The 22,866-nt window shown below is 40.0% G+C and overlaps 1 protein-coding gene across 3 annotated transcripts; it reads right to left on the minus strand.

Annotated features, from left to right (window-relative positions):
* Positions 1–6,361: 6,361 nt before the first annotated feature.
* Positions 6,362–20,641, minus strand: echdc1 (ethylmalonyl-CoA decarboxylase 1). 3 transcript variants are annotated; one of them, NM_001044397.1, is made up of 6 exons: positions 20,597–20,641; positions 18,471–18,692; positions 16,224–16,366; positions 14,584–14,636; positions 9,007–9,087; positions 6,362–6,908 (listed from the first exon to the last, which is right to left on the minus strand). In NM_001044397.1, exons 2-6 carry the CDS (start codon positions 18,688–18,690, stop codon positions 6,506–6,508), a joined length of 900 nt encoding a protein of 299 aa, NP_001037862.1. In that variant the 5' UTR covers positions 18,691–18,692; positions 20,597–20,641; the 3' UTR covers positions 6,362–6,505. The 3 variants fall into 3 exon arrangements, with proteins under 3 accessions (NP_001037862.1, XP_031757537.1, XP_031757538.1); XM_031901677.1 differs by lacking the exon at positions 20,597–20,641 and adding an exon at positions 20,232–20,546; XM_031901678.1 differs by lacking the exon at positions 20,597–20,641 and adding an exon at positions 19,774–19,800.
* Positions 20,642–22,866: the final 2,225 nt, after the last annotated feature.

Consider the following 22,866-nt stretch of genomic DNA (forward strand, 5'->3'; position numbering starts at 1 on the left):
TATAATGAATGTCCCTTATTGATAGCATCGGCACATCCATATGAAGTATTTAGCAGTTTTACTCTAGATCAGATAGGATTATTGAGGGTCCTGGAAATTTCTGTAGTCTTGTTTGTTCAAAGTAGGTTACATCTTAAATGCAAAACACTTGACTTTCCTTTGCAATTTTATAGTGTTAGTGAACCTATACCAGTAACACTAAGAAGTGAAAGTACTGTGTTTGGAGTCAACTGCTTCAGAATACAAATTTCTTGGCAACGAGTCATTTTATTTGAGAGGTGTTGAGCCTATGGATATTCAGAGTTGTGAATTACATTACTCACCTGTTTATGACCACTCATTAAAATTATTGTGACACTTTCTACACTCCGCCACTCACTAATAAATTATTATGTGCTAAACTTACTTTTGAGCTATGCATCCTACCTCCTGCAGCTCCTTTTCCCAATGGCTTAGTAGTTGACATGTTGGTGTTGGGGGAAGGGGGGGTGGGGCAGGGACAACAAAGTCCCAGGAGACTGGGAAATTTTGCATTTATCCTTAGCCTGTGGGGACTTTGGCTGCCCCTCTAAGTGCTAATGTCAACTACTGAGATATTGTAGACGAAAAGAAAAAAGAGTCCACAATGGGGGGGAGGCAGGGGACATGGAAGTCTGCATGAAGGACATTGTTTATTAAGGTGATAGTGCTACATTCCTAATGTGAAAAAATCATCTGTCCCTTGAATTGCTAAAACACTTATATTTTAAGTATCTTATCTGTTTGCTTTGCATAATGTTGATCCTGCGTGCATACTGGAGATTTAATCGCAGACTCCATGGCTACATTATTGCTTATTTCTCTAAAGTAAAGTAGCTAAAGCAAACACATTTTCAAAGTGCAGCTTAAAGAACAGCTTTCTATATTTTAACTTTGCTATTGTTTTTTTCTTAATGGAAATTAAGCGCTGTCTAAATGTATTTTTGCTGTTTTTCCCCAATCACCTCTGAAGGTATTACTTGCTCACCCTACAGGCTGGCCTAGTCCAAGTCATTATCGTACTGACAGGCTGGACACAAGAACCCTCCCACGTGCTTTTTCCTTGCCTTTAATTTGATATAAGTAAAGGAAGAGGTATGGTGTCACTGTGGCATGGCTAGTTGATAAAATGTGTTTTTATTTTTTTAAGCAGGTATAACTCCCTTGGTGTTCTCATGCTATATACAAAGATACCAAAACTCTGTCAGCATAGCAATTCCCAGTTACTACAAACACAGATTTTAGTGTATGGTGGCCCTTTAACTTTTCTGTGAAAGTTTAATATCCATCTTGGTTTAGCACTGCTTGGTGAACATCATCCAGTAAATCAAGAAAGATCTCAGTTTAAATATTTGTTTTATGCAGTGGCTTTAAATATTAAGGACTTCCCTACTAACTTGCTTACTTGCACTATTTTTCACATTTGCACATTCTTATGTAAAAACTTAATTGTGTATTTCTCCTCTTTCTACTGCATTTTATTCTCTGTTGAGGGGGTGACCATGTACAGATACATTTTCAGGTATAGTGCATTTCTCACCTGTTTGGCATGAACAACACTCGAACATTCGCTCTATCTAAATGACACATATCTACATTTGCTCTATTACTACTTTTGGTTTCTTTCAAAGGCTTTATTTTGTAACTTGGAAATTACCCTACACATTTAACCAAATCATTTTGTGGCTTATACAGACTTCAGTGTGCGATTCACTGTAAGTAGCCACTTGGTTTATACTGATGTCATTTTTCTACAACTGTGTTATAGATACTCAGTTGTTAGTCACTACAGTTTTGCATATATCCAGAAAAGCTGTCGCCATGTAACTTTATTCACAGTGCTAGATATCATAAGAAGATTAAGAATATCTAAGCATAAGGTGGGTGGAGTTAACAGTGTGCAAACCATCTTCTGCTACCAGAAAGCAGTTGCTAGCCCTGCATCTTTTCTCACACTAGAAGGGATGCTGCAAGTTTTACAGGAAAACTATACCACCACCCCCCCCCCCCCCAAACAATGTAGGTCCCTATAAAAAATATATTGCATAAACCAGCTCATATATAAAACCCTGCTCCATCTAAATATATACTTCTATAGTAGTATGTGCTATTGGGTAATCCTAAATAGAAAATTGGCATTTTAAGAATTAATTACCGCCTTTTGCTTCCACAATTCTTCCTGTTACAATTAAAGCTGCATTCTGGGGGTACAGTTTCCTTTAACTCCGCACAATCTGTACTACTAAAGATGTGTATTCCTGCCACAATATTTTGCTATGTGGCTCCCATACTCACCCTTGGAATTGTAACATCTGAAGAAAATTTCTCTGATTTCTCCAATGAACATTTATAGACATACTGTTGTGCAGATGCAAAAGCTGTAACCTTGCAAAATCATAATTAAAACTCCGCCCTGGATCTGCCTTAGTGTGTTATTTGCTTTGCTTTAGTGTATATTGTGTTTGCCACGCCTTTGACCTTGATAAACTAAGGGTGTGATAGTGGCAGACATTGCTAAAACATATTTTTCATGTCCATTGTATTGCAGATTTCAGAAAAATCACATTTTATAAGAGCTATTAATATATTTTGTTTATGCCCTCAACTGAAAATATATTCCATTAAGTGACATAGAAAAAAAACTAACTAATGTAAAAGAAATGAAGCTTTCACTATACGCAAAAGTGTGTTAACTCTGTATCCTAACTAGTGAATTATATTACAATTTTTCCCATAAGAATAAAATAAATATGTATACTTACCTCTCAGCATTTAAGCATGCTGCCAAATAAGGATTATTTTCTCACTTTCCAACAATAAAGCAACTTTGATTCCAGATATTCTTCTTTGACATAAGTGGTTTAGGTATGTTGTCCCTTTTAAAGGCCCTTTTATCCACAGGATAACTTGTGTATTTTAACTTATTCTGGCTAGGTTTGATCGCAAGAAGAATTTGAAAAGCGAAATGTATGAGTCAGTGAGCTGGATAATACAGATGTAATTTTAATATGAAATGTAGTTGTACATTTGAAGTATCAATGTGGTTTAATAGGAAAATAACTCTTATTTAAGCAAACCTTCCAGCAGCTGATGTATAAAGAGCTAATATTGTTTTGTTGAAAAAAAAAAATTACATTTCCCCTTGAACTTGCTGTTTAGCCTGTATTTAGAACCCTTTCCCTTAAAGCTGTCTTGTTTTTGTTACAAGATTTGTAATTTAATATAAACTACATTTTATCATCAACAATATGGCTTTCCTGGTTTTCTTACATATTTATGTACTGAATATTTTATCAAAGTGCTGCAGTAACATCTGCCTTTGTAACATATACCTTTGTACATTTACTAACACTATTCTGACTTTAGAGGCTGTGCAGACATCCTTTGCAGAATTCATTGTTTCTCAATAAATAAGCATGGTCTGCATTCAGTTTTCAAAAGATAAATTGCTTGCAAAGAGAAATAGACTAGAACAGTGCTGTCCAACTGGCGGCCCACGACCCCCCTCTGTGTGGCCCCCCACCTGTCTGGCTGCTTTGATGGCTTACCTTTGAGTAAGCATTAAATGGTATCAGTACTGAGATTAACTGGCCCCCTGCATGGTTCTCACCTCAGATTCAGGCTGTAATCCCTCTGTATTGTTTAAACATGTAATCCCCTGTGTTTTTCACACCTTTTAATACCTGCATTGTTCACCCCCTGCAGTGTTCACACCTCAGGCTCAGGCTGTAATCACTCCCATTGTTCACTTCTTCACACCTCAGACATAGGTACTGTAGGCAGAGTATGGCACATACAGCCAGCATAGGGCAGGGAGGGTATGGCACATACAGTCAGGGTAGGGCAGGCAGAGTATGGCACATACAGGCAGGGTAGGGCAGGCAGAGTATGGCACACAGAGGCAGCATAGGGAAGGCAGAGTATGGCACACACAGGCAGGGTAGGGAAGGCAGAGTATGACACACAGAGGCAGCAAAGGGAAGGCAGAGTATGGCACACACAGGCAAGGTAGGACAGGCAGAGTATAGCACACACAGATAGCATAGGACAGGCAGAGTGCTGCCTGTGTGTGCCATACTCCTGCTTGCCCTATGCTGCTTGTGGGAGGTGAACCTGGCAGGGGTTTGTTGTGGGAGTTTGTTAGCAGTTGGAAATAGCCATTAAATGGCCCCTAAGGTGTGTAATTATGTACTGGGGGTTGCTCTGCTATCCACAGGGGAGGAGGAGGCATATGGAATTTAAGGGTATATCTTAATATGACATAATTCTTTCACATATGAATGATGGTTGATATCCCCACAGTAAGGACCAAGCATTTGGGATTTTGCTGTGCTACCACCATTGTGATAAAATAGGTGTGGTATGAAGTGGGTGTGGTTTCAAAAAGGGGAGTGGTCAAAACTGGCTTCCATTAGCGGCCCTCCACCATGTATGCTAGAGAAATTCCGGCCCTCGGCACTGTAGAAGTTGGACAGCACTGGACTAGAACATCTAATGGTAAACTGATGTCCTGGACCGAATGACATTAATCAAAAGGTACTAAAGGAGCTTAGCTCTGTGACTTGCCAAACCTCTTAAACTGCCAGGGTTCTTTAAGGTCTGGTATGATGTTAAGAGATGGTAAATTGCTAATGTTGTGCAAATTTTAGTGTGAAACAGCCTGCTTGACAACACTGGTAGGAAAGCTTTGAAGAGGGTGATAAGGGATACGGTACTTGAATACATTGATAATCCATTACTATGGGGCTGATTTACTAAACCACGAACGGTCCGAATGCGTCTTTTTCGTAATGATCGGTATTTTGCGATTTTTTTCGTAAATTGTCGCGACTTTTTCGTAGCCATTATGACTGTTTCGCGAAATGTTTTTTTCGTAGCCTTCACGCTGAGTACGAAAGTTTCAGATTCATTCAAGCTTCAGTATCGTGACTTTTCTTGGGCCAGGTTGGAGCTGCAGAGTGCCATTGAGTCCTATGGGAGGCTTCCAAAATCATGCAAAGTCTGAAAGTTTTGCCCGCCGGTTACGAGCGCTCAATATGAAAAAGTCACGACAATGTACGAGCAAATCGCAACGGCTACGAAAAAGTCGCGACTTTCCGCGCAAGTCGTAACGGCGACGAAAAAAAATTGCAAAAAATACGAAAAAGTCGCAAAATGTTCGTTTCCAATCCGAATTTTCCCCATTCGAATTCGTGGATTAGTAAATCAGCCCCTATGAGTTTGTGCCAGCATGGTTTTATACATACTAGATATTGCCAGATTAACCTTTGCCTTCTATGAGAAGGTAAAAGCAAAAAACCTAGAGTCTGGGATAGCAGTGAATGTGATCTGCTTAGATTTTGCTAAAACATTTGATACAATATCACACAGGTTACGTATTAAATTAAGGAATACTGGAGAAGGATATAGTACAAAGAGTTGTAGTAAATGGGGCATTTGCTGATAGTGGAGTACTGCAAGGGTCTGTTATTGGCCCTATGCTGTTTGTTGTTTATTAATGACTTGTACGTGGGCATTGTAGGTACAGTCTCGTTTTTTACTAACACTAAATTGCGCAAAACAAAACATGCAATGCAGGATGCTGTCATTTTGCAGAGCATTTTGAAGTTCGAGAACTGGGTAGCAAACTAGCAAAAGAGTTTCAGTATGTATAAGTGCTAGGTTATGCATTAGGTAGAAATAACATAAATATGAAATACAATAAATGGTAGTGTGTAGGGGGCATCCTTAAAAGGGGAACTATCATATTTTCTTCCTTCATCAGGGTTGTATTTTATAACTGAATCCTAAAACTAAACTGAAGGGAGACATGTGCACCTGAGTTAAATCTACAAACAATCAACAGAGAGCAAGGGCTCCAAAACAGATCTCAGGAGAATGCGCTCTGACTGTATGCAAGACTCCACAATTGCACCCTTGTGTGCTTATCACCTAACCATCGCCTAACTGACAAAAACCATGCAGTTAAACAAGCAAAATAAAATTGCACATGCTTCAGTGGCCAAAAAAAAAGAAAAGATAAATAACAACCAATAATCAATTGGTATTGACTTAGCAATGTACTCTACTGACTCACCAAAAGGAGACAAGAGTTACAGCTGCACCATATATAAAAAAAAAACTCAGAGCTCAGTGTTTTTTCTTCCTGTTTGGCTTCTGATCATCTAAACAGGTGAAGTATGGGGAGACTTAAGGGAACTTTTGAGACAATTGAAGGTATGCCTGCAGCTTGAGATTAACTTTATTAGCCTTTTCTTCTCCTTTAAATATAACATCAGCTCAAAATGTTTCACCTGTTTTCAGAGGCATTCTGTAAAAAAAAAAAATCACTACAATAAACTAATTCCAATAAAATGCAAGCACAATTCAGTTTTATTTGGATGTTTAAGTTCAAACAACTTGTAGAGAACTATTATTTATAAGTCATTGTATAAATTTAACCTTGCTGGGCATTATTAGAATCAGAGAGAAGAGTTTGTAAGCATCATTATTTGTGTTTTGTTCCTTTTGCCAAAGCCTGTAAATTGGCAAGTCCGCCCCAAACAGTTCCAAATATTTCTTTCTCGGTCCTTAAGGCATCTTCAAGCTTCTGTTCTCTTCCTGAAATGATTACTTTTTTCACTGCTCTGCTCACATCTGATGGCCCCTTGATGTACGGCATTATCCAATTCTCTGCTTCTGACAAAAATCCATCTTCAGTACCTAATAAAATATTGTCAGCTAGTCCCAGCTCTAGGGCATTTTCAGGGTGTACTCTGAGTGCACCACTCAGAAGTTTTAGAGCATGTCTACTTCCAATAAGATGAATTAATCTTGCTGCACCACCCCAGCCTGGAACAAGACCCATCTGCTTATGGACAAATCTAATCTCGCTTCCTTCTGTCATTAACCTGCAACAGAAATGGAGATAAAATAGATACATAAATAACTCAAAATAAACCGGACGGTTTTCAAATATACACTTGAGTGCAGACAGTTCCAGGCCAAACACTATTAAATGATCTCTAACCCATGTTAATACACTAATTTTTCATTTATTTTGCCAGGTATAAAAATTAATGGGCAAGTTCAGCCTGAAAATACACCAGGAAACCAAAGATCTTATGTAAATAAAAATATGCAAAAGGTCCAAGTATGACATATGGCCTATAGCTTTTAATCTAATTAATAGAAATTATGCAAAAAAAATGTGTATTGTATTCTCTTCAATTTCATAAACTAATAGTTTATGCTGCATATATTGGATGGTAATTGGTTAATTGCCCTGTATAGTTTGGATAGCTGCTTCTGTAGAGATTTTTACTATAAAATGATTTCTTTTTCACAGGTCTGGCAAATGCAAAACTGTGCCATAATTATAAATATGTATGTAATTTGACCTTTTTATTAGGGAATCTCTGCTGTAATAATATAATTCAGCCATATAATATATTTTGAGAGTCAAAGTGAGCCTGAGACTATATGAAGTCAGGGGAGGTAGGGAAGGTTGTAAAGGAGATCCATTTTTTTTTTTTACAAAATAGGTTTTATAGGTTTTTCTTCTCAACCCCAAAACTCAAATATCTACTGCTATGTAAAGCTTCAATATATTTGTGAGTAAACATGGAAGATTTAGACACCCATCTGCAGCATCTGCTGTCAGTGTCGCCAAAGCCATACTTTTTGGTTATTTAAATATAATATCATGACCATATCATTGGCCACCAAACAGATTGTTTTGCTCAAAATCTGACTGCACGGAGTATTGTATTTGTAGCCTATTAATATTGGAGAGTTCCTGATCACAATGTGACTCTATATCTATTGTGAATACTTAAGGTAATGGGGGACAACCTTAGCCAGTACCTCAGCGCAGGGTTAAGGGGGCATAGTGAAGAATGGAGCCCATTAAAGGAGAAGGAAAGGCTAATAAAGAGTTAATCTCAACCTGCAGGCACACCTTCAGTTCTCTCAATAGTGCCCTTAAGTCTCCCCATATTTCTCCCATTCAGATGATCAGAAGCCTCATAGGGAAAAAAAAAGCTGAGCTCTGTAAAGAAAGTTCCCATAATGCCTCGCTCCTGCACCAAGACCGGTGTACATGCTCAGTGTGTAAGACTATAAGGAAACTTCCTCCTGATTGGCTCAGATCCACATTCATAAGGGGGGGAGGAGGGAGTTGTTAGCATTCTTGATGGAGGGGGGAGCAGGAGAGAGGAGAGAGCTGCGTGTCTCTGGCACAGGAAAACAAACAGGCAAGTTTCTGTATCTTTTGAAAGAGAACTCCTGTAAAGAAAGAAATCCTGTATCTTTTGAAAGAGAACTCAGTGCAGCATTACTGTGAGTGCTTATCGCTGTATTTACATAGACTATTCGGATAAAGTTTACTTAGTTTTTACCTTTCCTTCTCCTTTAATGTGTGTGTTCTGAAATGGTGGAATGTGCAAAAAAGAACAGAAGTGCAGGAAAAGCACCCAGGTGAAATAGCTCTTGTGCTTCATTTGGAGATTGGTAAAGAGTTGTCAGGTATTAATTTTTAAACATAAATACTGATTGGTCTGGCTGTTGTATCAATCTTGGGCCTGTATTTGAGAAGCTTAGTTCTCTAACCTTTATGTAGAGAACTATGTAGTGAGAGGGAAAGCATGCTCTTTTATATAAAAGCAATGTGTGTGTTTGTCTTACTGTGCCTTTATTCTTTTTACAAAGTCTTTTTCTTCTATCTAGGTGTTGAGTGGAATCTACCCATGAAAGTCTCAAAATGGGTTGTTTTTTTAAGGTACCTGTACTGTGTCCAGGAAGGGATACAATAAGGTGGCTGAATTTGGTACAGAAAAGTGTACTGCTGAAGCTAAATGCAACCTTTGCAAAGCACACATTTTTTAAATATTTCGCTATTATATGATTTGCTACATTTTTAGACAATTTTGGACAATTTTGGACTTCGTGTCCTTGATTAAAATGTATGTGTCAACAAAGGGAATCTCCAAAAATGTAAATATAACATACCTGAAATCGCAAGCTGTACAAAGTTCAGCACCCCCACCAAGTGCTTTTCCCTGAATTAATGCTACGCTAATAAGAGGTAATCTGTAAACAACAAAAAAATGGTTCAGTGCCTTATACTAACTCCTCGATAAAACATTAATTCACAATAATGTACCACTGTTAGATGTATTTTCTTACACTCGGAATAATAGGTATAGCATACTTTAATCATTTATGTTAAAAAGCATAAAATACACGCTATAACAACTTGTCAGATTTGGATGGTAGCGGTCCATCTGATAAGCAGTCAGCAAGGGCCACTTGTATGTATAACGTTATAAAGCACAACATGAATACAAAATACAGTACAAATTTACAATGTAGAAAAATATCCACAGGGAGGGCAAGCATTATAATAAATCAGTATAAATGAATGGTAGTGTGCTGGGGGTTTCCTTAATGGAGAAGGATCTAGGGGTTTTTGTTGATAACAAGTTGTCTAATTCCAGGCAGTGTCATTCTGTGGCTACTAAAGCAAATAAAGTGCTGTCTTGTATAAAAAAGGGCATTGACTCAAGGGATGAAAACATAATTTTGCCTCTTTATAGGTCCCTGGTAAGGCCTCACCTTGAGTATGCGGTGCAGTTTTGGGCTCCAGTCCTTAAGAAGGATATTAATGAGCTGGAGAAAGTGCAGAGATGTGCAACTAAACTGGTTAAGGGGATGGAATATTTAAACTATGAGGTTAGATTGTCGAGGTTGGGGTTGTTTTCTCTGGAAAAGAGGCGCTTGCGAGGGGACATGATTACTCTGTACAAGTACATTAGAGGGGATTATAGGCAGATGGGGGATGTTTTTATTCCCATAAAAACAATCAGCGCACCAGAGGTCACCCCTTTAGATTAGAGGAAAGGAGCTTCCATTTGAAGCAGCGTAGGTGGTTTTTCACGGTGAGGGCAGTGAGGTTATGGAATGCCCTTCCTAGAGATGTGGTAATGGCAGATTCTGTTAATGCCTTTAAGAGGGGCCTGGATGAGTTCTTGAACAAGCAGAATATCCAAGGCTATTGTGATACTAATATCTACAGTTAGTACTAGTGGTTGTATTTATAGTTTATGTATGTGAGTGTATAGATTGGTAGGTGTGGGTTGTGTGTGCTGGGTTTACTTAGATGGGTTGAACTTGATGGACTCTGGTCTTTTTTCAACCCTATGTAACTATATCAGTATAAATGTATTGCGATTAAGTGCCATGCGGTAAGAGACACATTAGGAAAAAGGCCCCCACCCCATAGAGCTTACAAAAGCGATATATAATATTTCTCCTTTTCCTTAATCCCCTCCCTTTCTATCCCTTCCTTTATTTGATTTATCTTTTTGGTTACATCTGTTTATGTTCGCACATCAAGCCATAATTTCAAGAATATATAGGGTAGCAATTTAACCTTTAGACTATCTTTTGGGAGTGTTCTAGACTTGTAAAAGCCATACTCCCCAAATTTCAAATCCCCTTTAGGGTTCACAGCTCCACATATGTAAACTACTGCCTTAAAATGACCAGACATTACAGCTGAATTCTGGATGCTACCTTAACACTAGCTTGAGCAGAACTATAACTCTTAATTTCTCACATGCTGAGCAAATAATTGTAATTAGACCAGTGTCAGCTACCAGTTGTGTCTACAGCTTAAAGGAAAAAGAAAGGTAAAGTCACTTGGGGGTGCCAAAATGTTAGGCACCCCCAAGTGACTTTAACCGCCTACCTTTTACCCCGGGCTGGTGCCGCTGTCAGGAGAAAACAGCACCAGCCCGGGGTAGCTGTCGGCACTTCCTCCTTCCGGCTTCGCTGCGCGCGCATGCGCAGTAGAGTGAAAAGGAGGAAGTGCTGCGCTCCAGGTACCCCGGGCTGGTGCTATTTTCTCCGAACAGGGGCACCAGCCCGGGGTACAAGGTAAGCGGTTAAAGTCACTTGGGGGTGCTTAACATTTTGGCACCCCCAAGTGACTTTGCCTTTCCTTCTCCTTTAACTCTGTGCTTGATCACCCTTTTTCACAAAGACATTTAACATGAATGCATTCAGCTTGTTACCACTCAGCAGTGACCTCTTTGTTAAGGATAAAGCTCACATCACTGCCATGGTCATGTTGGCAGCCATCACTCAGTTAAACATATTTCACAACAGATTCATAGTTCTCGGTCTATCCAATTAGTTACTAACTAACTAGGAATGAGTGCAAATATATTAAAGAGCTGGAAATCCCTGCTCTGGGCATTGTAAATTGCTTTAACCTTTGTTTTCTTTAAGCTTCCATTCTATTATTCTACCTAACCATTTCTTTAAAGGACAATGAAAGGTTAATATAAATTAAAAGTAAGTCTAAAGGCATTCTTTTTAAGTACTTACTGCATATCTAAATTCCCAGATCCCTGCTTGCTTCTCTGAGATATGGTGCTGGCAGCCTACAGCAGTGTGAAGACTACAGTGACATCACTGAAATCTCTCTCTCCTTCCTGTAGGCTGCCAGTGGCAGCCTTCCTATTCTCTGAGCATGTGTGTAACTTGATCCTGTCTCCTGTTCTGAGCTACACATGCCCACCAGCCAATCAGAAACAGATCTGCCAGAGGGGGGGGGGGAGGGAATGAAACAAATGTGCAGTATGAAGCAAGGAGGGAAAGGAAGGGAGAATACCTTTTTAGAGATGGCTGCCTGTTGTAGAAAATGTGAATTGTGACGGAGTAAATATTTGATTAGTGTGGCGTTATTACTAAACAATAGGAGGACTATTGGGCAGTATGCTTTTTTTTTTTTTTTAACAGAAATTATTTTTATTGCTTTTATCAGTATATAGGAGTGGGATACAGAAAGAGAGAGGGGGGGGCGGATACAGCCATAGTTGAGTTTCCATATTATCATACAAAACATGCCAGATTATTCACATATATAATTCAAGGAAAATCAGTTCGGTGAGCGTCCAGCCAGCCTCCCCAGATTCTGTCAAATTTATTCGGTTGGCCTCTGGCTTCATACGTAAGCTTGATTAGCGGAAGCTTTTTATTGACCAAATCTACCCATACAGTCTTCCGAGGGGGAAGGGGGGCCATCCAATGCATAATTAACACTTTTTTGGCGTAGTATAGTAGTGATCTTACCACAATTCTTGCATAGTTAGTTGGAGCAAGGTCATCCACTAGGCCTATTAGACATATGTCTGGTTGCAATAGGGGACGGAGGGCCAATGTGTCTATCATATATCTGGTAATTTTCACCCAATACCTGCTGATGATAGGACATGCCCATATCATATGCCAGTATGACCCATCCACTCCACACCTTTTACAAATAGGGGCTGGTATTTGGCCCATGCGAAATAATCTATTCGGGGTATAATAAGTTCTGAGCGTAAATTTATGTTGAATCAGTCTGTCCCTGGTACAAATCAAGAATTTATAAAAATTCTTAGTGATTTCTTCCCACTGGTCGGGCCTTAGGCTTGGTATATTATCTCGCCATCTAGTATAGGCTGATTGGAATGGAGCTGGGCCGCTAGATATTATTTGTGCGTAAATATGGGAGATCATTTTGCTAGGGTCTTCTCTTCTTGGGCAGTATGCTTTTTAAATTTTGACTTGCATTCTCCTTTAAATCTTCTCCTGTCTTTAACACCTATTCAATATAATTTTTCCTCAACATTTTCTGCCTACATCATTGGATTTTGATTCAGTGGTCTTTCTCTTCTCTGCCCCTGATCCCATTCTCTTATTCCTCAACTCACTACTTAATCCTTACTTTCTCTGACTGCATATTTTTACCAACTATGCCACAAACCTTCTTCAAGCACCTTCTCTCTTGCTTATTATTATTATTATCATCACTTATTCTCCTTATCCGTCTCTCAATAACAGATAACAGATCTGTTGCAAGAAAACTTAAATTGTTTAACTTTGTAGTGCTTATACTATAATAAATAATAATTTAGTATAAATCTACAAAGATTAAGTGGGTTGATAACATACAGACACAAACAAGGGGAAAAGTGTACAAAGGTTTGGGAATCTGGGCATTAGTTCCAGCATTTAACAGACAAGGTTACATGTGCTAAAATCATTAATCTAATGTTTCAGTTTCACTGGGGCCCATATAAAGGTCCCATGCTAGCTGGATATATACCCTCCACAGAGATTAATAATGGTGCCAAATAAGGTATCAGCAGCAATATACATAGCAGCAAGTATCACTATCATTTTATAAAATCATAACAACATGCAATACTACCACAGAACCACAAGATGTCCCTTGATACAAGAAGGCAAAATAATTCAGTACAGGGTACTATATGTAGTATGAAAATGTGTGATCTTGAGTATCATTGAGAATTCAAAGCTCTTCATCAGAAACCAACTAAGTTTTAGGACAGTACTGATCCCTTTTGTTCAAATACATTACAGGCATGGGATCTGTTATCCAGAATGCTCGAGACCTGGGGTCCTCTTGATAAAGGATCTTTTTGCTGGATCTCCATACTGTAAGGTCCCCATACACGGCCGATAGAAGCTGCCGATATCGGTCCCTTGTAGGGGCAGAAACGATCAGACTGGCCGACCGATATCTGGCCTGAAATTGGCCAGATATCGGTCGGCCATGTTAGAAAATCCCGTCGGATCGGGGACCGCATCGGCTCGATGATGCGGTCCCCGAACCGACTGCCCCATTGCCGCTTGCAGAATTCGATCGTTTGGCCCCAGGGCCAAACGATCGAATTCACCGACATGCCTCCCCGATATCACCACCCGTAGGTGGGGACATCGGGTGAAGATCCGCTCGCTTGGCGATGCCGGTGTATGGCCACCTTTAGTCTACTAAAAGATTATTTAAACATTAAGGAAAAGTAACACTAACATTTTGTAAGTAAAAAATCTATTCTACCCTGCTCCAATAATTGCCCTATCCTGCAAATCATTTAGTATTTTGAATGCTTTATTAGAAAATACCTGCTAAAACTTGGCTTCCTGTCATTTGAAATAGGGCGAAACGGCAATTTTAAACATTTTTTAATTATTAAAATGGAGGTTATGGGAGATTTTGGAACCCATACCTGTATTAGCCTTAGTATTATGTATTCATAAAACGCTAACATATTCTGCAGCTTTTTATAAAAAAAAAAAAAGATGTATACATTAAACATACAAGAAAGAAAACATATAAAAACAACCCATACAAAAGGTATTCTATTTATAATAAAAAGGCCCCCTCTCTATTTATCTATGTGTCTATTCTTAAAGGGGTTGTTCACCTTTAAATTCAATTTTAAAGTGCTATTCTGAGACTTGCATTTGGTTTTCATTTTTTATTTGCAGTTTTTAAATTATTTAGCTTTATGTGCAGACAGCAGCTCTCCAGTTTGGACTTTCAGCAGCTATGAGATTGCTATGGTCCAATTTAACCAAGCAACCAGGCAGAAGAAAAAATCATAAGGTCCCGTTTTTCATGAAAATGGTTATACATGGTTTGTCTGTACCAAAAGAAAGGTGAAGATTACCTTAAATGTTCATTCATTATTTGTTCAGTGATATATGACAGGAGTCAACACAGTACTGTACCTCTGAAGTCTTGTCAGTGTATTCTGCATTAACATGCACATCATCATTCCCTCCTGAGGAAGACATGAAATACTTTTAGTGATCCCTGCAAGATTATTTTGTAAGACCAATAAAAATAAATAACTGACATAATGCATGAAGTGAATTTCAGCACGAAAACGCATATTTGCGCATTTCAGCACCAAAATTGTGTGACTGCACCCAGCCCAAGACAGTACCTGTGAGAACAGACAGAGGCCAGTGCATAGGCTGATTCTTGGCCTACATGTATACACAGGTGGAAAATCAGCATGTGTGGCACTAGCCTTATATCACTAATACATTCTAGCCTAAGACTCAAGAGCTAGATGCAAAAAAAGTTGGCATCCACCACAGCACGCAGTACCTGTCATTTGTGCACTGTGGCTGACTTCCCCATCCCTTTTTCATTGTTGGTGGGATAGTGATACCAAGAGCTCTCAACTTTCTGCCATCATCTGAAAAGTTGTATTTACTGGGCGAAGGTACATGTTTACTCAAGAGTTTCAAATTTGGTTCAACACACAAAGATGGACAACACAAATATCTGACTCGTGTTGCACTTGCTGTAACAATGAGTGTAAGAAGATATTATTTCCACTGTCTACATGTCCATTTATATTTGGACCAAATATGTAGTATGAATGTTATAATGATATTACAAAATTGTGCCAGCACTTGTCTGGGTATAGCTGCTACAAAAAGCATACTAACACATTTTTAGGGAACTACAGCTTGACAAGATTCCTGGTAATTTTTGAGTGAGTTTAATGGGGCTGCTTTTGGCCACTTTGGCTCCTTGTTTTTCAGGCAGTTAAAGGGGTGGTTCACCTTTAAGTAAACTTTTAGTAAGTTATAGAAAGGCCAATTCTAAGCAACTTTTCAACTGGTCTTCATTATTTATTTTTTTATAGTTTTTGAACTATTCGTCTTCTTGTAACTCTTTGCAGCATTCAAATGGGGGTCCGGCAGCCAAGAAACTATTACTCTGCAAGGCTACAGTTTTATTGCTATTGATACTTTATATAAGTTATTTTTCTATTGAGCCCCTGCCCTATTCATATACCAGCCTCTCATTCAAACCACTCCCTGGTTGCTAAGTTAATTTGGACCCTAGCAACCAGATAGCTGCTGAAACTCAAAATGGAAGAGCTTCTAAACAAAGTGAAATAAGTAAAAAAAAAAAAAAAAAAAGACCAATTACAAATTGTCTCAGAATATTACTCTTTACATCATTCTAAAAGTTAACTCAAAGGTGAACAACCCTTTAAAACTCAGGGTACCATTAACCACATAAGAACAAGACCAAGTAAGTTGTATATTATTTAAAACTTGGTTAAAAAGAATGGGTTTGAAAGTGAATGGACTTCTAGAAGAAAAATAACAACAATTATAAAGCAAAAGGCAAATAGTACTATAGACAGAAGATGAACTTTTACAAGAACTGTTTTACGCGTACTGGATAAGAATAACTTTTATTTCAATATAAGTATTTAAGTTACTAATTTGATTTACTGTTAAATAGTATGGTATTAAAAGGCATCAAATTGGCCTTCACCCTATGGAATTATAGCGGCTGAATGGAAAATTAAAGTAGGTCAAAAGTAAAATAGGATGCTTGCCTGTGGATTGGAGATTGCTTTAACTGCATTCAGATCAGAGCCAGAACAGAAGGTATTTTCAGCACCATAAACAATGAGCCCTTTCCCATTCTTCCAGTTTTCAAGATCGCTAATCCGTTCTTCGAGCTCAATCATCATTGTTCCTGAAACAACATTCAGCTCTATGTAGCAATTACAAAGCCAGCAATCCTGAACATTTTTGTGTTTAATCAAATAAAATTATTTTGTAACCTCAAAATAAGTACCAACATTCCACTGCAAGGTTTTTTGTAGTATGTGGAGCTCATTTACTACCTAGGCAGTTACCCAATCAGTAATTGGCATTTTTCAACCAGCTGCAGGTACAACAATGAAAGCAAAAACTTGACTGGTTGCCATGGCTAATTGCCCAGGTACACACTTACCCACTGTTGATATATGGGCCTGTGTTTGTACATACTTGCTAACTGTCCTGCTTTTAGTGGGACTGTCACGTTGCAGCTCACGTTCTGGTGTTCTGAATTGTTCTTAGTTACCTGGCTCCTTATTGGTTCTTCCTGCATTTTAAAAAAAAAATCCAAGATGGCCATGTGTTTTGCTGTGGAACACACAGCTATGGATTCTTTTTACAGAATTGTAAGCCAGGCCAGAGTGAGGCAGAGAGAGAGACAAGCAGAGTAGGAGCATTAGAAAAAAAAAAAGAACTTGGTGTTGGTATTCTGCTTGTCTGCGTTGATCTTTCTAGCATTTCTGGAATTAATAAAGTGCTTGTAGCCCATTTTTGCAGTGAACTATCTGGCTTCTCTGGTGTTAATGGAGTGCTCATAAGCCATTTCTACAGAGGTCTTAATAGCATGTTTGGGGCTAATATGACAATTATCCATTTCCTTAGTAATTATAATGGCACATCTGGGGTTAATCCATTATATTTAGTGATTATACTAGCATGTTTTGGGTTAATATGCCCTTATCCATTTTATTTAGTGATTATACTGACACACCTGGGGTTAATTTACTCATTATCCATTATCTGTAGTTATTATACTGGCACGTCTGGGGTGTGTCTGAAGTGCGGCAGATCTTTTTGGCCGTCTTGGGTTTTTCAAATCTTGGAAGGTATGTTTTTATAACCAGATCTACTAAACATGGACAGTTAATTTGCTCATTTTTAATTATACTGTATTTATTCACCATCTTCCCCAAAACACAGGGTGGGTGAGTAACAAATTATTCATTACCCGGTCAATCTACGCATTTTCATTTGCATGTAAGTACTAAAGTGATAAACTAGTGTCTTCAGGAAATATGCCAGATCAGACTGACAGCAAAACTTGTTGAGTAAGGGTTTTTATGTCACACTGAAAAGTAATGAATCACACCTAAAGTGAAAATTTATTTGAGAAAGCTCTTTGGTTGCACTTGTAACCGTTCTGTTATATAATGTCCTATTCCTAACAACTTTGCGATTGGTCTTCATTATTTATTTTTTGTAGTTGTTTAGGTATTTGCCTTCCTTTTCTGCCTCTTTCTAGCTTTCAGGAGGTTCACTGACCCCAGCAGACCATAAACAATTGCTCTGTGAAGCAACACTTTAATTGTAATTGTTACTTTAGAATTTCATTACTCCTTATTCAGTTGTTTGTCTATGTATAATTCCGTTCCTCACTCGAATCAAAGCCCAGTTTCTAGGATAAATAACCAGATAGCTGCTTGAAATACCCAGAGAGCTGCCTAACAAAAAGCTAAATGACAATCGTAAATTGTCCTGGAATATCAATACCTACATCATACTTAAAATAAAGTTAACCCCCCCCCCCTTTAAAGGACAAGGAAAGGCTAAGTCACTTGGGGGGTGCCAAAATGTTAGGCACACCCAAGTGACTTAAATCACTTACCTTGTACCCCTGGCTGGTGCCCCTGTTAGGAGAAAACAGCACTAGCCCAGGGTACCTGTAGTGAGCGTTTCCTCCTTCCTGCTTCATTCTGCCAGCAAATTCCCGGGACTGGTGCATGCGCAGTAGAGTGAAAAGTCGACTTTATAGTTTAAGCTCTGCTTTTTCACTCTACTGTGCATGCGCGCACACGCGAAGCAGGAAGCTATTGCAGCTACCCCGGGCTGGTGCTGTTCTCTCCGAACAGAGGCACCAGCCCGGGGTAAAAGGTAGGCGATTTAAGTCACTTGGGGGTGCCTAACATTTTGGCACCCCCAAGTAACTTAGCCTTTCCTTGTCCTTTAAGAAAAATGGACTGTAAGAAAGAATGTCATACCTGTGAATGCATTCATTCGTGAAGGGTTATTAATGCAGATCTCTGCAATTCCATTATCCATTTTAGATAGATCTACTGATCCCCCAGTGAACTGTGCAAGTTTCTCCTTAATTTTTGCCTCATTAAAGCCATGGTTGCTGTTATATAGAGAAAGGCACCGGTGATAAAGCCATCTGACGTTTAACATTCTCAGGGAGTTTCGGCAAACAAAAATGCCCATGTCTGAAAATTAATAAACCACAAAAAACACAAACTTTGTTAACTATTTATTATAAGGTACAAAAACTACTAAAATGGCAATCTTACACATCATATACTTTTACAGTTAAACATATTACCACCAGCAAGGTTCCTATTTAGAAATATTTAGCACTTCTAAACAACTCAGGGCACATACAGCTATAAAGAAATGAAAGATAGAAAGCGTCTAACACTGTCAAAAAGCAGCACATGCCAGCTAAATTGTTCTACGTAATGTGTCTGTATTTAGACAAATCTGACCTGCACTTCACCAATCATAGCCATTTGCTGATAGCTAAAGGGTTTCGCACTATGGGGCTAATTTATGCACAAAGGTGCTAATTTTATGGGCACAAGCCAATAAAAACCAATCAAGTCTTTGCTTTTGTTTCCTAACTCATTATTTTTTAATTGTATAGATCTAACATATTCTGCAGCTGTGTAAAATATATCATTCAACACAATCTAAAGTCCCTAGCACATTTACACACCCTATGTTCACCTTTATCAGGAGCCAGTTAATCTACATATGTTTTGTAGTATAGTAACCATAGTATCTGGAGGAAACCCAAGCAATCATGGGGGGAACATAGCAGACAATGCTCTGAATGGTAGGTGACACACAGAATTATTAAAAACCCAGTGGAGAAAGATATACTGCAGTAACAAATGTAATTTATTATTACCTGCGTATAGTACCTGTGTATAGTGCCTGGGTATAGCACCTGCGTATTGCACCTGGGTATTGTACCTGCGTATAGTATCTGTGTATAGCGCCTGGGTATAGCACCTGCATATTGCACCTGGGTATTGTACCTGCGTATAGTAGCTGTGTATAGCGCCTGGGTATAGCACCTGCATATTGCACCTGGGTATTGTACCTGCGTATAGTAGCTGTGTATAGTACCTGTGTATAGCGTCAGGGTATAGCACCTGGGTATTGTACCTGTGTATAGCACCTACGTATTGCACCTGGGTATTGTACCTGGGTATTGTACCTGCGTATAGTACCTGGGTATAGCACCTGCGTATTGCACCTGGGTGTTGTACCTGTGTATAGTACCTGTGGGAGTGGGATGAAATCTGCAGCAAAAGTTCTTAGGTAAAGTTTACAGCCTGCAGATTCTCATTTTCAGTCTTCATTTCTGCACTGCCTTTATTTTGTAATATCTCCCCAAGCCCTGTCTGCATCTGTGCCTTGATTGGTCAATTTTACTGCCTGTCAAGAAAGCTGTGCTCTGACTGGACAATCCACAAGAAGAAAGATCCAATCGGAGCACAGCTAATTACAGCAGAACGGAGCTTGCAGGAGGAGGAGAAAATTTCCAGGACAGTGCAGAAATAGAGTGACCCCTAGCCTTATTGAAAATCTGCCTAAGGCAGAATACATAGTATATATATCTGTAGGCATTGGGTAGACAGAGAGCAACTGTCCCAGTGTGTATCGAATACAGAGGCTTTTGAAATGGCTTCTCTGCCTTCCTGCTACTTCCACTAAAGTAAACAGCGCTCAATACTCACTGCAATGCTTTCCTCCTGTCTGCTCAGTCCGTCTGGGGGCGGAAACTTCCTGTATCCATAGCAACCTGACCTGAAACTGTTGGCAGCCCATTAACAGACTGGGACACAGGAATCAACGAAACGGAAGCTCAGTAAAGGCTGCTATCTTTATTGTTCTGTTTTCTGTATGTCTTGTACGGCCGTATGCCATGTTCAATCCACAGTCTGGGGGTCACCCTGGGCATATTTTCTTGCAAATAAAATTTGGATGACGTGCGTGAAGAGGACATTTATTTCATGGAATAATGCGCTTACTATTGTTTTATAAAGTGTATGCAGCTTGACTAAGCGGCTAGTTCATGTCAAGACGCACTATTAATACATACCTCCCGCTTTCAGTGGGACAGTCCCGATATTTATGGCACTTCCCGCTGCCCCGGATTCACTGTTAGATGTCCCGCTTTTCAGCTTTGCCATTTAATTGATTGCTGTGCTGCTCTGCTCCAGGGAATAAAGCCCCGCCCCCTTAACTCTTCAATCTCCCCTGCTACACTCAAGCTCACAGGTTTACCTTGATGTTTAATTGTCCTGGGAGGAGCATTTGTGACAAGGCAAGGGTTAACTATTGGCTTTGGCTGCATTCCTCTCCTGCTCAGTGGGTCAGGGGCTGAGGGGGCTCTGTCTTTTATCAGGCAGAAGAGGCTGCTGCTTTTATTTGTGTGCTGGGCAGTTTCACATTCCCACCCCTAACATATATCTCTCACTCCTGGGGATCTCTGGCAGAGCACAGCATGCAGGGGAAGTATCGCTCATTCATAAAATATAGCAGACATTTAAAGGGGCCCTTATAAGTCTGGGAACCTTAGGCCTTGTTAACATGGCTAGAAATCATACCGCCCAACTGTCCCGCTTTCCGCAGGACAGTTCCGGTTTTGGTAGCGCATCTCGCTGTCCCGGATAGTTCCATGAATGTCCTGCATTTCCGTAATGCGGGACATTCATGGAACTATCCCTGACAGTGGGATGCGCTGGCTGTAGTCAGGCGTTCCTCTTCTTCAGTGGCTCCTCTCTATATGCGGCTCCTTGTCGGTGGAGCCAGGCGCAACCTTATAAAAGGGCCTGACAAGGAGCCACATATAGAGAGGAGCCGCTGCAGAAGAAGAAGCAGCAGCAGCAGCATGTATGGAGGCTCTGTGTATTGGGGTGATACTGTGTACTGGGGGGATACTGTGCATGGGGGCTACTGTGTATAGAGGGCTACTGTGTATAGGGGGCTACTGTGTATGGGGGGCACCTGTGTATGGGGGGGGCTACTGTGTTTAAAAAAATTGGGTGTGGTAATTGGGGCGTGGCCACAAAAGTGAGCGTGGCCAAAAAAATTGCCGCGCTGCGCGCGCCTAATCTTTTTGTCACTCTTTTCATTTTTCAAATGTTGGGAGGTATGTTAATAACAGTCATTCGCGTTAAAATCATTGACAGTGAAGGAGAAAGTATGGAGCCATGATTATGTTTATTACAAGCATAATTTCATTTCAGAGTTAAAAGGAGACACTTACTGAGCCAAGATTTTCAACTCGCCTCAAGGCAGCAGCCCCCTGAATGTCTTAAAGGAACAGTAACACCAAAAATTAAAATTGATCAAATTAAAGTATAATGTACCTGTGCCTTGCATTTGTAAAAGTTGTGTGTTTACTTCAGATACAGTATTATATTCTATATCAGTGCATACCTCCCAACATTTGAAAAATGAAAAGAGGGACAAAAAGAACACAGGTGCCCCCCCATACACAGTAGCCCCCTATACACAGTAGCCCCCATGCACAGTATCCCCCCAATACACAGTATCCCCCCAATACACAGAGCCTCCATACATGCTGCTGCTTCTTCTTCTGCAGCGGCTCCTCTCTATATGTGGCTCCTTGTCGGTGGAGCCAGGCCCTTTTATAAGGTTGCTCCCGTGCATGCGTGCGTGTGACGTCAATACGCACGGGCGCAACCTTATAAAAGGGCCTGGCTCCACCGACAAGGAGCCGCATATAAAGAGGAGCCACTGAAGAAGAGGAACGCCTGACTACAGCCAGCGCATCCCACTGTCAGGGATAGTTCCATGAATGTCCCGCATTACGGAAATGCGGGACATTCATGGAACTATCCGGGACAGCGGGATGCACTACCAAAACCGGGACTGTCCTGCGGAAAGCGGGCCAGTTGGGCGGTATGTTAACAAGGCCTAAGGTTCCCAGACTTATAAGGGCCCCTTTAAATGTCTGCTATATTTTATGAATGAGCGATACTTCCCCTGCATGCTGTGCTCTGCCAGAGATCCCCAGGAGTGAGAGATATATATTAGGGGTGGGAAGGTGAAACTGCCCAGCACACAAATAAAAGCAGCAGCCTCTTCTGCCTGATAAAAGACAGAGCCCCCTCAGCCCCTGACCCACTGAGCAGGAGAGGAATGCAGCCAAAGCCAATAGTTAACCCTTGCCTTGTCACAAATGCTCCTCCCAGGACAATTAAACATCAAGGTAAACCTGTGAGCTTGAGTGTAGCAGGGGAGATTGAAAAATTATTGGGGCGGGGCTTTATTCCCTGGAGCAGAGCAGCACAGCAATCAATTAAATGGCAAAGCTGAAAAGCGGGACATCTAACAGTGAAT

The sequence above is a fragment of the Xenopus tropicalis genome, chromosome 5 (assembly GCF_000004195.4).
Source record: "Xenopus tropicalis strain Nigerian chromosome 5, UCB_Xtro_10.0, whole genome shotgun sequence".
Taxonomy (NCBI): Eukaryota; Metazoa; Chordata; class Amphibia; order Anura; family Pipidae; genus Xenopus; species Xenopus tropicalis.